At 41.5% G+C, this 18596-nt stretch overlaps 1 protein-coding gene across 2 annotated transcripts; it reads right to left on the bottom strand.

Moving 5' to 3' along the window:
* Positions 1 to 6750: 6750 nt before the first annotated feature.
* TLR4 (toll like receptor 4) lies at positions 6751 to 18004 on the bottom strand. 2 transcript variants are annotated; one of them, XM_019454031.2, is made up of 3 exons: positions 17595 to 18004; positions 13092 to 13258; positions 6751 to 9771 (listed from the first exon to the last, which is right to left on the bottom strand). In XM_019454031.2, exons 1-3 carry the CDS (start codon positions 17685 to 17687, stop codon positions 7530 to 7532), a joined length of 2502 nt encoding a protein of 833 aa, XP_019309576.2. In that variant the 5' UTR covers positions 17688 to 18004; the 3' UTR covers positions 6751 to 7529. The 2 variants fall into 2 exon arrangements, with proteins under 2 accessions (XP_019309576.2, XP_019309577.2); XM_019454032.2 differs by lacking the exon at positions 17595 to 18004 and having other exon boundaries at positions 6751 to 9700; positions 13092 to 13205.
* Positions 18005 to 18596: the final 592 nt, after the last annotated feature.

Here is an 18596-nt window from a genome sequence, read left to right as displayed (position 1 = left end):
ACGTGTCGTTTCCAAACCCTTATTGCCATTCCCAGAACTGCTTGCAGCCTTTCAGAAACCCATTATTTTATAATTATAATCAAGACTATTAGGACAGGACAATTTGTGCCAAAAAACACATTTACACTCAGAATTGTCACTTAGCACTGTCACAGGGAGGTATCATCTCTATTTCTGCAGAGATCGAGGCGAGGAGCAGACACTGCCTTTTAAACTTTCCATTTCTAGATGGCATGGGGGTTACTGACCTTGTCTACATTATCCTTCAGTCCTTCTCCCCATGGTAGAGTAGCCAGGGCACCATGGCAGTCGTTACATGGCGGAAGGAATGTAGCCCTGGGAATCAGGCCAGCTTGGCTTCACACCCTATCCACCCCACCTTCCAACTGGACAATTCACATTTGCCCCTCAGTTTCTTAATCTGAGAAATGGCAAAACTTGGTAGCTTAGCTACCAAGTACTTGCCCAATAGGGTCATTTTAACAATTAAGTGAATTAGTACACTGATTAGAACAGTCTCAGGCACATGCGGAGGGGAAGAAAAAAGCAAATGTCAGTTATTATTAATACTATAAACTGTGTGACCTTGGATAAGTGGCTCATCCTCTCTGAGCATCCATTTTAGCAATGAGGAGAGTAGTACCTAACTCACAGGGGATCAGTCAGAAGAGCTTGCATGGTGCTCAGTGTATTTGGTTGCTTTTGATCAACTACTTATTCCACAGGGTTTCACTTTGAATTAGAAAGCTTGGGGATCTCCTTAAGAGTGTGTGATTTTATTCCAACCAGCCGGAAGGTCCTTAGCTTTTGGAACTTCCCCCCATAACCTCTGTTAAATCACCAGTCTGTGATTCCATTCAGGAAGTCAGACTGACTAAGAAATGATACAGCTACTTAAGGCTGTTGTTTTCAGGAAAATCATCATCTACTGGGCTTGATTTGTCCATTGTTAAACAGTTTTAATCATGCATATCTTTGATTCACTTTTTCCCAGGCTCGTATGGCTGTGGTATTAATATCCAAAAGTAGCATAGTAATAATTCCCTTTGGTTAATATCAGTCAAAATTATGATGGTGAGATAGGAAGTTTTATGCTTTTTTTTTTTTTTTTTTTTTTTTTTTTTTTTTTTTTTTGAGAGGACCGTGCTCTGGTACAGAACAGTATTAAATAGACCTTGCTATGGAGTGGACGTGGCCTTACATCCTAACCACAGAACTCGCATTTGTTAGCAGGTGACACATTAGAGAATATCTTTAAGTGTCAGTCTTCTCATCTGTAAATTTGAAATAACTAGTATCTTCTTAATTCATTGATGTGACACAGCAAATGAGTTAGTACGTACAAAGCCTTTGCATGAAATGATTGGTTAGTTAAACCATTTTAACTAACATCCTGGGTGGCTCAGTCAGTCAAGCGTCCGACTTCAGCTCAGGTCATGATCTCATGGTTTGTGGGTTCGAGCCCTGTGTCTGGCTCTGTGCGGACAGCTCAGAGCCTGGAGCCTGCTTCAGATTCTGTGTCTCCCCCCGTCTCTGTCCCTCCCATGCTCATGCTCTGCCTCTCTCTGTCTCTCAATAATAAATAAATGTTAAAAAATATTTTAAAAATAAAGGTAACATTATTATTGTCAGCATTATCATTATAGCCCCATGAGGTCTGCCAAGAAGGTACTGTTACTCCTATTTTATGTATTGAAATCTGAGCCTCCAAGGCACTTGAATGGCTTTCCCATGGTCATATAACAAGTAAATAGAGTGCCTAGACCAGATCTCACGTTCTACCCTCCCAGGTGGTTCGCTGTCCGCTACAGCAGGATTCTGCTGCATTAAAAATAAACAGAATATGGCTTTTGCCCCTTTGTAAATTCTGGCAGCAGCATCTGGTAATTCAATGTGTTTCAGAGCTAGGGCTCTTCCTGTGTTCTCTTTCCATTCTCCCTCCCCGAGATTCAATTTCTTGAGTAAGACTCCTGCCTTAGAGAACTTCAGGATGCCAGGTTTCTATGTCAACTTCATATGAGGCTTGGGATATTACCTATTCTTCAGGTGGACCCTTCAAGTGGGTAAATTTAGGGTTGTGCCGTGTCTCCCTTTCACTCTCTCTTTTATCTTCATAATAGCCCTGTGGCACAGGAGAAACTTACTTACCCTTGCCACTCAAGAAAAGGAATGAGAATTAGCATAAGAAACTGGTTCCAAATTATACCGCGAGGGGCACCTGGGTGGCTCAGTTGGTTAAGCAACCAACTTCAGCTCAAGTCATGATCTCATAGTTCATGAGTTCGAGCCCCGTGTCAGGGCTCCGTGCTGACAGCTCAGAGCCTGGAGCCTGCTTTGGATTCTGTGTCTCCCCCTCTCTCTTTGCCCCTCCTCTGCTCAGCTCATGCTCTGTCTCTTTCTCTCTCAAAAATAAATAAACATTTAAAAAATTAAAAGCAAATACATTAAACTAAAAATTAAAAAAAAAAAATTATAGTGTGAAAGTGTGGCAGAACCAGGATCCAAACCCAAGTGCGCCATACACATCTACTGGGCTAATAGCTCCATAAACAGGTCCACATAGAATTTTGTTTTTATCTACACCCCTATATTTAGTAACAACAGCTAGAATGTTCCACAAGAAGAAAGTAAAAGTCAGACTTTCTAGCCACTTCTGATTTTCAAAGCATCTATATTCTTCTTTAGTTAGCAAAATAGACTCTTAGTGTTTTAGGTGGTAGGCTGAAATTCACACTCTCAGACTCTGAGCTATTGGGGTCCTCTCGTTTATCTAAGCCAAAAGAAGGGAGAATAACAGTGCCAGTAGGAAACCCAGTGCAAGGTTCATGCTATGTTGCTCCTCCTCCAGACTGTCCAGCTTAAATCCTGTGTCAAGATACGTTGCTAAAGTTGATGAATTCAGACTATATCAGCTTTATATCAAGTTGCTTTCCAATGTCATTTAATGAAGACACTGAAAGGAATGGCCATATATAAAGCCATGTGGCAGAAAGGATCACTGAGTACAGGGTGGTAGGCAATTGCTATAAATACAGAATCAGCTGGGCCCATCTGGAAGGCCATTTGGATGGGCCTATTTGCTTGAAAGCCCTGGGAGCCTCATGGACAAGAATGTGCTCTATTGGAAAAGAGCATTGAAGTGAGAAGGGCTTAGTCCAGCATCATGGGAGGAAATGGTTGATTTCATGGACAGCCTGCTGTCTCTTACACAGTTTAACCTTTGGCCCAACACCCATCCTTTGGTTTCACCACCGTAGTTCAGTTCTGGTGTTGAGTGCTGGCCATAACAAAGAGAAAATAAAAATAAAGAACAGTAGTACTAAAATCTCTATAAGAAATAGAAGGAAGGCATTAGAGAAACCATCTAGCATAGCTGACTTTTAATTTCAGAGAGACTTGTTTTAAATCCAAGCTGTGCATTTACTACTAGCTATGTGACTTTGGGTATGTTACTTACAGTTTCAAAATCTTTGTTTCCTAATGGGTAACAATGCTGATATTACCAGAATCAATCTCATAGTCATGGTATGGGAATTTAAATTAGATATCATACATAAAGCAGTAGAGTAGGACCTAAAAATAGCCACAATGGGTAAGTAACTATTATAACTCCTCTTCCTCTCTTCTGCAAAGTAACTTTTGGGATACTTGGAGTTAAGGAACCGAGTGGAGGAAATAGTTGAGACCATCTATGCAGACAACAACAGAGACAGGAAGTAGCCATAGAAAGCTAGAGCCCCAGATACTGCATGGGTGGCAGAGAACAGTGGCCTGGGACCTGGGGGCCTTGACCAGGAGGTGCAAAGGACAACATCCCCTCTGGAGATGGTTCTTCATTCACTCATTAATTCTTCAAATAGACGATGTTGTTCTGTCTGCTGTGTGCAGGCCATTGACCTCAGGGCTGGAGCAGCAAAGGATGAGTGCACATGCCCTCTGCCCTCTGCCCTCACAGAGCAGTCAGTCATTTTTGTGAGAACTGTGTTTACGTAAGACCCTCCAAGGACCTGCTGGTGATTTCTAGAAAGGTGATAAAGTCCAGAAGGGGGCTAGGGTTCTGACAATCCTGCGGGTGGAGGCCAAGTCAGAAAGAAACTGCCTGATTACAGTTACAGTCTTCCTGTGGCCCCACAGTTTGGGAAAACAGCAATTGCTAAAATATTGTTTTTGAGAAGACCACTTAGTGTTTCTTTCTGTTCACCCTGCATAAAGTCCCAGAGGATCGCTCCTCCATAAAAGTAGTATCCTTATATGTGCAATTATTTTTAATACTTACAACAGTTTACAGAGTAATATTCTACCCTCATTTTGTATTTGAGTTGGCTCGACTCTCATAAAAGTGAAGCCCAAAGCATACAGGATACATGGTGAATCTGAATTTTGGCTTTCTCCAGAAGCCACACTACCCAAAACACCAGCGGGGGGTGGGGGGGGGGTCTTTCCAACGGTTGAATGGGAAAACAGTATGCTAAACCTTACGCTTAGTGTCTTCCTTTCCCCTTTTCATTCTTTGTCCAGCTTTTCTGGTTCTAATCGGCTAGCCTTATTGCCCATTTGAATCTCCCTCACATCCTTTATGGAAAGAAATGTGTTGTAAGTAAATCATTTGATATATAATATGTGTTGCATATGTATTTGCCTAAAGATTCATGGTTTCAGTGAAAAACCCTTGACTAGTGTCAACCACACAGAAAACTACAGGGGTTTCACTTCCTGTTTTACCAACTCTCAGCATGAAGCAGTGGGGTGTAGTAGAAAACTGAGCTGCCCTGAGGAGGCTGGAGGCCCAAGTCCAGGTCCTGCTGTTCATTTACACTGTGGCCTATTGACAATAAATTTACTTCCTTTCACTTCAGGTTTAATGTCAGTAAAATGAGGAAACTAATTCTTAACCTGCTACCTCACCTCAATGATAAGAAATTTATATGTGGTCATAATTGTGTGACTATATTCCAAGTTGTAAGGTATTACACAAATTTAAGGCATTCCAATTAGTATTACTTTCTCTCTATTCCACTCTTCATGTCTTTTCAATCCAGAGGACTTAAATAGCTGCAAAGAATTTGCCCTAGGTCTGACTTTCTTCTTTCCTCCCCTTACATTTCCATCGTATCATTTCTTTCCTTTCTGGTCTACCTCACCTGCAATTTTCTGAATTCCCATCTGGGAGAGGAGGCTGATGGGAAGAAGGCCAGCATCAGCCTTGTATACAAGAAACACTCTAGTTGCATTTTGATTTTCCTCCTTGGAGTCTTGTATGTTTGCTTGAACTAACACACATGTGCAAAACACACACTCACTATAGCGTGGACACGCGCAGAAAACACATGCCTTCAGGCATACTCAGAATCTAATGTAGACATTTGTATATAAGTAATCACATACAAACACAAGAGTAGAGAACCTATCTCAGACAGCTGTAGGGGCACCTGAATGTCTCAGTCGGTTAAGCATCCGACTCTTGATATCAGCTCAGGTCACAATTTCACAGTTCCTGACCCACATCGGACTCTGCACTGACAGCATGGAACTTGCTTGGGATTCTCTCTCTCATCCTCCCCCGCTTGCTCTCTGTCTCAAAATAAATAAATAAACGTTAAAAAATAATAAAAATAATAAAGCAACAGCTGTAGACATTCACATCAATCACATATTCCCCTTGCAATATAATCACACTGTTCCATACAGACATAATCACACAGACACACACACACAAACTCTTGCATCCACACACAGACAGTAATACTTAGAGACATGCACAAATACATAGATCCACTATCCACTTTCACTACCACGTAAGACTTAGAAGCACACCCAGCTGTGTGCAACACCTCCCACTATATTGCAATGAAAATGCACTCTGAAACACTCCGTCACAAGCACACTCTTGGGTGTGGCCATGTTTTCAGTTTTGACAAGCATCTTTTCCAAGTATCTTCACTGATCTTCCTTTGAATGTACCATTCTGGGGAAGATAAGTGTGTGCTCTTCGAAGAATTCTCCTCAACATGACCCACTTTACCCTCAGTGACATTGTTTTCTCAGTCATAACATCCACTCCTTCCTAAATGTGGTCACAGAGTGATACCCAACAGGAAGCCACAATGTATGCTCCCCACCTTAAACTATTTCACAATCCCTGAAGGCATCAGTGTCCTGTCAGGCAATATTCATCTGCTGTGGAAGAGACTGCTGCAGCTCTCGTCATGTGGTCACCTCAACTGTATCAGCCATATGTTTCTAGGACCATCAAAAAATGACCTCCTTTGTCTCTCTCTGTCCCAAAAATAAATAAAAAACGTTGAAAAAAAAATTTTTTAAAAAATTGGGGCGCCTGGGTGGCGCAGTCGGTTAAGCGTCCGACTTCAGCCAGGTCACGATCTCGCGGTCCGTGAGTTCGAGCCCCGCGTCAGGCTCTGGGCTGATGGCTCGGAGCCTGGAGCCTGTTTCAGATTCTGTGTCTCCCTCTCTCTCTGCCCCTCCCCCGTTCATGCTCTGTCTCTCTCTGTCCCAAAAATAAATAAAAAACGTTGAAAAAAAAAATTAAAAAAAAAAAAAATGACCTCCTGAGGCCATCCCATTTCTTGGCCTGCCCTTAGCCTGAATTGCTCTTTATAAGACCAGGAATTTGGACTTGTCCCTCTCTCTTACAAAAAGTGCCACTTTAAACAAAATCATTGTAATGCTTCCTTCATGACAGTCATAACTTAGTAGTTAATAACTTTAGAGTGACATCAAGCGACAAAGTGATGGAGTGAATTTCACATATTTTCTTGAATGATAGTGCTTAAATATGGAAATTTCTAGCATGTCTCTAAAAGCCTTATTTATGGTAAGAGTTTATAGAGAAGACATGAAAAATGAGAACTAGATTTATAAAAACAAAAATGTATCAGGCACAGTCAGTTAATATTTAGAACATACAAAAGAAAGACCAGGATGTTTGTGGATATGTATTACTCAGATTTCCTTCGGAATTAGTTACAGACTTTAGCCTATGTAAGGAAACAGGTTGAAATTGGAGGGGAGGTGGTCTCAATCAGGAGCCTTCTGAGTTATCAAGTGGAATTTAAATTGCATTCACTAGAAAAGGGAAAAGTGAGTAAAGACCTCATTCAGTTAAGTTTAAGCTGGCTAAAATGTAAAACATGAGGTAGTTTCCATTCAGAAGACTCAGGTGAAGAACTATACCTTCTGATTTCACTAGGGCCCAGGGTCTTAGGTCTAATTCAGTTTGATGGGGTAAGTGTTGAGTTGACTTTCCCTGCCATGGACTCCTTAGCTGATTTGGTTGAAACATCCACCTGGAGATTCCGTAATTTAGCACAGTACTTATTCCCCCTGCGCTGTAAACCCCATGAGGTCAGCAGTCCTGGGTTCCTCGGGCACCACTGAATCATCTGCCCTTGGCACAGCGCCAGGTATGTCACAGCATTTAATTCTCATTTCGTGAACGAAGGTACTGGGTCAAGCTGGGCAAGGAGCACTGCAGGAGTGTTTCCTCCTCAGGCAGAGGTTACTCTTCCACGCTAGCTGCCTTCTGCATCTGCCATTCCTTCTGGACTGCGTGGTTTACCATCCAGCAAGGCTTTTCTGAGTCGTCTCCAGAAGATGTGCCTCCCCAGGACACTGTCCTCCCACTCCAGGTAGGTGTTCCTGTTGAGAAGGCGATACAGCTCCACCTGCTGCCGCAGCAGGGACTTCTCCAACTTCTGCAGGACGATGAAGATGATGCCGGCACGGCTGCTCAGAAACTGCCAAGTCTGGGCAATCTCATACTCAAAGATGCACCATCGACTCTGGATAAAGTGCTGGGACACCACGACGATAACCTTCCGGCTTTTATGGAAACCTTCCTGGATGATGTTGGCGGCGATGGCCACACCAGGAATAAAGTCTCTGTAGTGAAGGCAGAGCTGAAAAGGGGGCACCCCCTCCTCCAAGTTCTTTACCAATTCATTCCTCACCCAATCTTCGTCCTGGCTTGAGTAGATAACGAAGGCGTCATAGGTGCTTTCACCTCTGCTATACTTTTTACAGCCAGCAAGAAGCATCAGGTGGAAATAGAACTTATACACCAGAACCACCACCAGAGAAACCAAGAGTGCAGTGAAAACCGACACAGTAATGATGGTCTTGCTCACCTGACAGGTAGCATTCCTAAAATTCAGCATGGGCATGCCCTGCATGTCCAAAGGTTTTGCACACACCATCTGTTCAACTTCCACCAAGAGCTGCCTCTGGTCCTTGACCCACTGCAGGAAACTCTGGTGTTCACAAACACAAGCAAAATCATTCCGAGTAAGATTTAAGGAAGATAGATTACTTGGAAAATGCCGTAGTTCTTGCTCCTTAGAGGCCACTATACGGTTAAAACTGCAGTCCAGAGTCTGGAGGGAGTGAAGTGGTTCATAAGGAAGTGTATCCAATGATAAGAGGTGGTTGTGACTCATATTTAGCAACTGAAGTTTAGGGAGTGAGTTAAATGCCACTTGGGACACCTGTTCCAGCTGACAATCAGAGAGGTCTAGAATGGTCAAGTTAGTCAGCTCCATGAAAATATTTGGAAGGAAGTTGTCCTGGAAAGAATTGCCAGCCATTTTTAAGATTTGGAGGCTGATCAAGCCATTGAAGATGCCATGGAAGGCAACTTGGGTGTGAGTGTAAGAAATATCAAGGTAACGGAGGTTTTTGAGGGGTAGGAATACTGAAAAATCACTGACCTGTTTCAAACTGGAACGCTGGAAATCTAGATATTCTAACTGTTCTAAGCCCAAGAAGTTTGAACTTATGGTAATAATATTGTTGAAGCTTAGATCTAAATGCTTCAGTCTGGTTGTCCCCAAATCTTTCTCAGAACAGCAACTCTTGAAACTAAAGTCATTTCTACTGAGATCTAGAAACTCAAGGCTTTCCAACTTAACCTGAGTAAAAGTGTTCCCAACTTCGTTGGCAGAGAAAACAAGCTCCTTGAGAGAGTCCAGCTTCCATGTGGGAAATTGTTCAAATTCACAGTTAACCAATTCTAACCGTTGCCATCCGAGATTTTTAGGGAGCTGTTTTAGCCCGTTGAAATACAGATGCACCAGAGAAATGGTAGAAACGTTTGCCAAACAATCAAATGAGTCAATAGCATCCTCTGAGAACTTGTCAAAGTATGCTATCCGGAATTTTTCTATGATCAAATTGCACAGTCCCTCCAGGATAGATTTGTCAAATCTTTCCAAGTTCCTTTCATTTTTAAATTCTCCCAGAACCAACTGATGGATCTGTAAGCCTGCCAGACCTTGAATAGAAGCTTTCATTACATCTGTACTATTAAAATTACTTCTCAAAGTCAGTTCACGGAGCTTAATTTCTTTAAAGGCACCTGGTTGGATAAAGTCTAAAGGGTTTAGGGACAAGTCTAAAGAAAGGTTGAGTAGAGGCTTTTGATGTAGAACTTGTAAGTCTTTATGATTAATATTTTGGATCTTGTTATTGGAAAGATCCAAATACTCAAGGTTGGACATGTTAGAAAAATATTCAGGTAATTTGAAGGAATGGATAAGATTGTGAGCCACATTAAGCTCCTTCAACGTTTTGAGATGTCCAATGGGGAAGTCCTCTAGAGATGCTATATTTGTCTCCACAGCCACCAGCGTCTGTAAACTCGATAGTCCAGAAAAAGCTCCTGGGAATAACCTCTGGATAGGATTTCCTGTCAATATCAAGATGGAGAGGTGGTTTAGGCCCTGATATGCATCATCTTCAATTATTTGAATTTCACACCTACAGGGAAAAGAGATACAGATTATGTAATATTTCTGCTGATCAAAACTCAAAATGGAGTAACCACCCCAGTCACCTAGCTCTTCACACAGATGTGACATGCCATATGATCTATGCCATCGACAAAGACATGAAGCAGGACAGATCATGACACGAGCAAATAAGAAACCCCACAGATGCAGTATTATTACGCCGGACACAATGACAAACTCTTTTTAGCACACTAGGCACACGTGCTAAGCAGAGGCAACACATCCATCAGAAAGAAGTCAGTTAAAGATCAATAATGGGGACACGTGAAGACTGTATGGCTGATAGAGTATGTAACCACCTTGGATTAACTTTAGCTATTTCCTGCCATACATAATTGTGATTGTCCATCAGATTGGCACAGATGATATGGATAGCTGTTAGTTGTTAGGCATGCTAAATAACCGGTCAGTGTCAATTTTAAAGACATAAAAAATTACACATTTGTGTTACCCTCAATGTCAATGCAGAGTTCTCCATGTATGATAGCTAGATATTTGCAAGTTGTGGTTATCACAGGTAAATGTTAGTAGTAACAGGTGATGGGAGAGAGTTGTATGGAAGAAAAGGAAAGTACACTATGAAACCTTATATGGAAGGAATGTACCTAGACAGGGGGGACCAGAGCAGGCTTCCACGAGAGCACTTAAGTTGAAACCTGAAAGATGAGTAAGGATTACCAAGAAAAGGAAGTGAGTCTGAGGTAGGCAACAGCCATGATACATGGAGGAACCGTAAGAAACTGCTTCTGTGTCTGCAGTACAGAGAGGGAAGTGGAGGAGTGTGAGACGAACTTGTGGAGAAAGGAGGATACAAAGCAAAGGCTTAAAGACTGGATAAAGGATTTTGAATTTTATTTCCAGAGAAATGGAAGCCATGCTGTATACAGTGTTCGTAGAGGTGTCCTACAGACAAGGTTCTTATCCAGCCAATGAATGGCAAGTCAATGGTAAACACCTGCCAGTCCTACAAGTGCATGACAGTTACAATTTGCAAGTGAGTTATTTCCTAGTCCAACCTGAATCACGTTAACAATTTCCCCACTTGTCCTATCCCCTCCATGTGGGTCATGGGTAATCAAAGCATTTTGGCCCAAGCTTTTGTTATCGATTGGTAATTCAATAGAAGGTGGAAGATGCTATAGAAAGAATACTGGAAAAGTGGGCAAGATATCTTGGCTCTGGTGTCTTTGATGTCCTCTCTCTCATATCACATGATTTTGGAAACTTCCTCTCCGGACCTCAGTTATCACCTTTCTAAATGAGGCAGCTAAACTTGATTATTTCTCAAGTTACTTTCAGTTATAAGATGTTGTAACCTATAAACTTATGTATATTGCTGTGTGCATCAGATGACTGGAGAGGTCTTGCTCTTGCTCTGTCTCCTCAAAGGGGGCTCATCACTTTAGAGAAACAGAGCATTAAGATGAAGACAACATTTAACTTGGAAGCAGGAGATGTGACTATGAATCTCTGCTGCAGCAAGCTCTACAAAACATAGAGAGTGAATGTAGATACATTACTTAAACTCTCTGTACTTCAGTTTCCTTGTCCAAAAAAGCAAATACATGTGTCAATAGGTTTCCATAAGAATAACAGGGTGCCTGGTCTATTATAAAGCATCCTAGAGGACTAGTTGAATCACTATATGTGAACATTGTGAAGGGATATGAGAAGGGAAAGGATATCTACAATACTATGTTTGTCCTTGCCCTAAACCATAATCAAGAGAGAGAGAGCTGGCCTCTCTTGAGGCACATAGTTAAGGCCTCTGAGAAAAGTGCCTTAAGTATTCCTTATAAAACACATGGTCTGATGAGAAACTACTTCTTGCTTTAAAAAAGGGGAGGGGTGATCTGTCCATCTTAATTATAGTTCTTGAAAAAGTCTTATTCAGAAAAAGGAAATTCAGAAACTAATGAAGTGCTATAACAATAGTAATATTTTTATTCTTATAAAGTCTGCCTCATAAGGTTTTTAATATATATGCATGTTAACATCCACGATCACATTTAGCCCTGTGTGGTAAGTTTCATCATTTCTGTTTCACAGATAAGAATACTGAGACTCAGGGAGATCAAGTGACATGCCTCAGTCCATGTGGCTGTAAATATTGGAGGAAGATCTGGCTCAGGTCTTCTGAGCCCCACAGAGCTCTCTCCTCAACCCCCACTGCCTTTCAAAATGCTCCATTCCCTCTTTGTTATACACTTTCACTGTCCAAGTTAGAGTATAAAACATCAAGTGTCCCCTCTTCTTTCTATATAAAGATCTGCTCTAAAGAAGGTTTTCATGCTATGGTCTTAGAATTCATTAAAAGTTTCTATAATAAATAGCCATATATATAAATGCTTCTTCATTTTCCCCAAACTCTTATATAGAATATGATCCATTATCTAGTACATTTTAAACCCATCATAGCCCCATAACCCATAACCCACAACCCATCATAGCCCTAATGATGAAAATAATTTTAGAATCCAATTCTCTCCCCAAAATAATGATAATAATTTCACCTGCCCTAATAAATGTTACATTTCCCTGAATCAGAAAAGAAAAATCTTAGTCACTGTTCTTTCTTACAGAAGATATTTTTCTTTGATCTTGTCATCTTTCTTCTTGGGTTACTTATATCTTCCTATTTCCCTATCTCTGTCACACTTTCAATATTCTAGATATTTTTTTGAATCCTACTCAGTTCATGAAATCTGTCTTGATTACCCACTGCAGAGAAGGCCTCTCTTTTGAACGACACAACATTTTGCCTCTAGTTTGCACATAGCTTATCACTTACTGCTGTGTATTCCCATGCTTATCTCAGGTTCAAAAATCCCAAATCAGAATCAAGTAACATTTATTGAATGCCTACTATGGGCCTAACATCATGCTCAGGATTTTAATATGTTACTTCATTCAAGTGTGTATGCCCTCTTTAATAGCTGGAGTTGTATATATAATATATCAATAAACTTTTATTTCCTAGTAGATTCTATACTATATAGCCAATAGTAATCAATATATATCTGCTGGTGAAAGAGTTTGAGTCAATTTTCTCCCCTGTCCTAAAATCGAAAGATAGAACTGTTTTTAGAAATTATCTTGTCCAGGTACTCATTTCACAGATGAGGCAACTGAGACCTGGAGAAAGGAAGGGGCTTGCCCAAAGTTATACAGCAAATAAGATACCTGTTGAATGACTAAGTGAATAAAGAGGAGACTCCTGACATAAGAACGAAATGATAGAACAATGAGCATTTCACCTTGTGCCGTGTGTAAAATCTCAGTCATTACCTGGATAAATCCAGCACCTGCAGTTCTGGGAAGTTGGAGAAACTATGGCTGCCTAAATGACTCAGGGGGTTAAAGCTCATGTCCAGGTCCTTGGTTGATGAGGGGATGTTGTCGGGGATTTTGTGAAGATTCAGGTCCATGCATTGGTAAGTAATGTTAGGAACCACCTGCAATGATCACATATTAGATACAGTGTCTTAATATATGCACCTCAATGGACTGCCCTCTCCACACCCTTCTCCTAGGCCAGACCCATGGAGACCTCCTGGACTGGGGCCATCCAACCATCTTTCATCCATCCATCCATCCACTCATTCATTCATTCATTCATTTATCCACTCACTTTATAAAATCTCTTACTCTAGATTTGGAAGGGGAGAGAACTTCCTATGTCCTGTTTTCTAACCTCTGCTATCACAATGGCAGCATTTAGGGAGAAGCAAGGGAATCAAGTGCTGAAAGGCTAAGGCTCTGGAGTCCAGAAGCCCTGAGTTCCACCCCAGTGTTCCATGGGATTTGGGGCAAAACCTTTTTTATACCAAGTACCCCACAATTGTATACAGCCTCGAGGAGACTATCAGTTCAGGTGCCTGGACTTCATAGTCATAACTCAATTTTTGCCAGTTGCATTCTCTCTTTTGGCTGATTGACCTTTGAGTAGGTAACACAGAAATGGGGAAAAATCCTTCAGATGCTTGGACTTCAGTGGTGTAACCTAGCAAATAAGGCCAGGTACTTTATGCTCCCTTGGTTCCTATGCTTGTTTCCATCATATTTCCCAAATTCTTTGTAGGCCTTGTTCTCTAACTTCCCATTTAATTTCTGAATTCTCTGATTTATTCAACAAAATTTCTTGCTTAAGCCAGCTAATTTTGGTTTTCTGTTTAAAACCAAACCAAAATAGAATCTGTTAAAAGGATTAAATGAAATAAGGCATTTGAAGAGATTATCCCAAAGCCTATTACAGTGTAAATGATCAATACATGTTAACATTTATTGTTATTAGTTATTAATCCCCTACCATATGTGGGCCTATTTCTTATATGTTATATACTTTAATCTTCAAATAAACCTTTTAAAGAAGAAGTCAGAGTGATGGAATAATCTGCATAAGGTCTTACAGGTCACGTGTGCAGCTCTTCACTTCATCGATGGACATGTCTCTGGAAATGCTATCCCCTGTAGGAGCCTCCCAGCCATACTGTCTCATAGAGGATGGTACCAGGCATCCTTCCCTTACGCTCTGTCATCTGCCTTCGCAGGGTGTATCACCATCTAACATTACACTGTCTATGTGATTGTACCATGTGTCTTGTTCATTACCCTCACTACATTGTCAGCTTTGATATTCTTGCCCTCTGCTATGTCTCCAGCACTCACAGTTGTGCCTGGCAAATGGTGAATGCTCACTAAGTATTTATTGACTAAATGAGAGAATACCTGATTGAATGAAGATTTGCTTAAATCCAAATTGTAGCCATTTTATCTAAGTGCTATGGACAGTACAAAGACCAGTGTGAAATGGCTCCAGACTTCAAGGAGCTTACAGTCTAGAGGAAGAGCTAAGATAGGAACACAACTCACACTAGTGTAATGGACCGTAAATCAGGCCTGGAAATTTTTTTTCCCCAAAATAGTTCCTTTGGCACATAAGTGGTAGAGGTCAATTCTGGATCCAGGGATTATAGAAGGCCTCTGAGAATGAGAAGGTTTCAAGGTGTGTCTTCAAGGATGAGCAAGATTTGGATATGTGGAAAGAGAAAGAAGGAGAGAATAATGTAAGCAAGAAAAGGATGGAAACTATTTCAGAGCGGCTGGTCCATAGTGGGAGAAATGGATCCTAATCCAGTGCGGAAGATAGAGCCCTGTGGCAGTATTTTTAATCATCTAAAATATGTAAGTTGAGCAATTTCTGGGTACTAGGTACTGGGTATAGTCTAAGCTTTGACAGTAGGCATTTCTTGTAATTCAGGTGTCTGGTTTAAGCTTTAATTGGGGGAGGCATCAGCTTCGAAGAGGGCTAAAATAAACACAACACCAGCCACATGACTAGACAGAGCCAGGACTTCTTCCCCCACTGAGCCTTCTTTTTTTTCCCCCTCGACCTCCTCCCTTTAACTCTCTGCTGTTATGTTTTAAATTCACCACTAAGAAGGGAGCCAGGGAAACCCTAAGGCCCCATTCTCAACCCCAGTCAAGACAGAACCCCACATGCTTGAGCAGTTTTTCTCTCTACCCTCAATATTGAGGCCACATGTGTGGCCCTACATGTGCTGTATAATTTCCAGGTCTTATAAGTTATAAATTTTTAGTTTTTCAAAGTTTCCAGATGGTTATTGCTGAAAGGTACCTTACAATCCAAAAGAACCACAAGGGCTGGTCCAACCACAACATTGGTTATTGATAGACTGAGACCAGCACAAAATGCTGGGATATAGTGATAAATAAAATCAGCAATGTTATCCTTCACTTACAGATTCCATCTTAAAAGGACGGAAAAATAGTGAACAAATACACAAAAAGTATTTAATGATGTGCTATAAAAAATAAATCGTCATAGAGATTAGAGGCAAATATGGGGCATAGGGAGTTCTACATGAGGTGATCAAGGAACACTTCCAAGAGGAGGTGACATTTTAGCAGAAATATGAAGTGAGGGATTAAGTCATGATGATAAGGAAAACTGCACTTTCCAGCATGGTAGCCACTAGCTACACACGGCTATTGAGAATGAGAAACAGTCTAAATTGAGAGGTATATTAAATGTGAAATACATACTAAATCTCAAACACTCTGTGCCACAGAAAGGCTGTGAAATATTTTATTAATAGTTTAGTATATATTACATTTTCAAATAATATTTTGAATATATTGGGTTAAATAAAAATATTAAAATCAGATTTATCAGTTTTTATTTTTTCAAAGTGGCTATCAGAAATTTTAAAGCTACAATTTAAACTTAGTTACCTACAATTTAGTTAAGTACAACTTTGGCTAAATTTAGTTGGTTACATTTATTGTTTAAATAAGATCATGTGACCCACGTGATATTGCCTTTGGGCAGCACTGATTTAGGAGCAAAGCATTCTAGCTAGAGGAAGCCAGTGCAAAGGCCGTGGGGTAGCAAACTGTCCTAATAGCACTCAAAAGTTATCACAAGTTGTTAAGAGGGCAATTTGTTGGAACTGAGACTTAGGCAAAACAACAAATAAACAAACAAAAATGTACAGAGTTAATTAGAGTGGAAAGGGGACTCCAGAGGCAGGAGACCAGTCACTATCCAAGACTCAAGGCCAGGAAAATTGAGGACCTGCCCTAGGGTGGCACTTAGGGGATAGGCAGGGTTGGACAGGTTTTGGAGACTGAGAATATGGGGTGTGGGAAAAGGGAAGGTGTGATTTTATTTAGTGGTGACTTTGATTAGAGGACCATCCCCATTAACCTAACAGCAGGAGGGACACAGAGGAGACAAGGAGTAGGGCTCTGGGCAGGAAATTGGAGGAAGGCAAGACTTTGAGATGACAAATTTGTCTTTGTTACATATGGTATGTATTTCCCCCATGGTATTTCCGCCATGCCCTCAATCTCTGCACACCACTGGTTATGCTTTTCTTGAGTTTCTGACCCTGTCACACATTAAATCCCAGGACATTCTCTTGGTTATTGGGTCCTACCATGGGCTTCCAAAGCACTTGTGAAAGTCCATGCACAGGGTGGGGAGGGACAGAAGAGATCCATCATGAATGAGATTATGCAAAAGTCGGTTGGTATTTCACAAAGAAAGAAGCCATTGCATTAGCTGTCATTTTACATGGTTCTTTCTTCCCCCACCCCTTGTTTCTTTGTTTCTCATTTTCCATTTTGCCTTCATTTCTCTTTCTCCCCTTTCTTTTCTAAACTCCTTTCTTTTCATCCTTTGGAACCAGGGCTAGATCCACAAGTCTGAAATCCACTTAGAAAGTTCTCCCTATTAAGAGAAAACACACACACCCCCCATACACACCCCCACACCCCTCCCACACACACACTCACACACTCCTTCCTGAGATCGAAAGGGGTGAAGTGAGTGCTTGAAGCTGAGAGTACAGACCACTAGCAGAAGGAAATGACAGGAAGCAGACTTCTTACAGCTCTCTGTTTAAGCAGGTATTATTATAATGCTTTCATAGATGTGAAATCTAGCTTCAGAGAGGTTTAATAACTTCTTCAAGATCACACAGCCCAGAAGTCAAAGAACAGTGATTTTAAGCAGATCTGACCTAAAGCCCCTATTAGCACTTAAAGTCCTGAATGGGACATGACCCATGGGCTACCTGTTGGTGCCATGGAACCATGAATTGTTTGGTCCCTGTGCCTTCTCAAGTCCTTAAGGTAATTTGACTCTTTTTTGCAAATGAAATTAGGCAACTAGCAGGGGATCCATAGTGGGAAGTTCTGGGCAGAGAGCAGTTTTTCAGAAGCAAGGCAAATCTCATAGGAGATGAGCTGACACTAACCACGTACCTCCACACAAGGGTCCCAGCTCTCAGGTCTCAGGCAGGAGAGGAAGGCCATGGCTGGGATCAGAGTCCCAGCCAGGCGGGTAGGAGGCATCATTCTGGCATTTTCTGTGTCCAAAAATGGCTCGGTGAAACATGACACGCTGTATCCGCCTGCTGGTGTGGCCTCCGAGGTACTGCCGCTTTCTCTCCCCTGCTCAGTGCCCTAGGACAATGACTGTATTCAAAGCAATGCTGCGTTCAGAGGCAAGAGGAAGTGAGAAAGGCAACCTTAGCATTCTGGGCTTTTGTTTCTCTAATAGTTATGTCCCCAGTCACAGGAGGGGAAGTTAGAAGAAGAAGAAAATGTCTGCAGATCAGTGGTCCAAGTAACAGCAAGAGGAAGCTGACTTTGATCCCGGGAAGTCATCTGACCTCCTGGTTAGTGAACTTAGGAAAGCAATCAAACTGGTCAAACAGCCTGCGCAACAATCCAGGACGTGGCTTTCCAGTTTCGTTTTAGTAGAGGAAACTCACTGTATGTATTCATTTCCTAAAGCTACCGTGACAAATTACCACACACTGGGGTGGGGGTGGGGGGCTTCAAGGGCAGATGTTTATTTCCTCATGAAGTTCTGGAGCCTGGAAGTCTGAGATGGAGGTGTGGGCAGGGATGACGGCTCTTCAGGCTCTCTCCTCAGCATACAGGTGGCTGCCTTCACTTGCTCTTCCCTGTGTGTGTGTGTGTGTGTGTCCCAATTTCCCCTTCTTAAAAGGACATCAGTCATTTTGGATTAGGGTCCATCTATATGACTTCATTTTACCTTAATTACCTTTTTAAAGCTTCAGTCTCAAAACACAGTCACGTTCTGAGGGACTGGAGAACTTCAGCATGGATTTTGAGGGGAATACAATTCAGCGCGTAGCAACGTCAACTCTTGTGAAATCTTGTGAAGAAATTCACTTTTGTGAAACTGACTGAAAACACAGCTCCAGTGAACCACAGTTTGAAAGCACAGCAATATTG

The sequence above is a fragment of the Panthera pardus genome, unplaced genomic scaffold, assembly GCF_024362965.1.
Source record: "Panthera pardus isolate Hobbes unplaced genomic scaffold, ASM2436296v1 HiC_scaffold_20, whole genome shotgun sequence".
Lineage (NCBI taxonomy): Eukaryota > Metazoa > Chordata > Mammalia > Carnivora > Felidae > Panthera > Panthera pardus.
The sequence above is the reverse complement of the archived record's forward strand: the minus strand, read 5'-3'. Positions and strand labels throughout refer to the sequence as shown.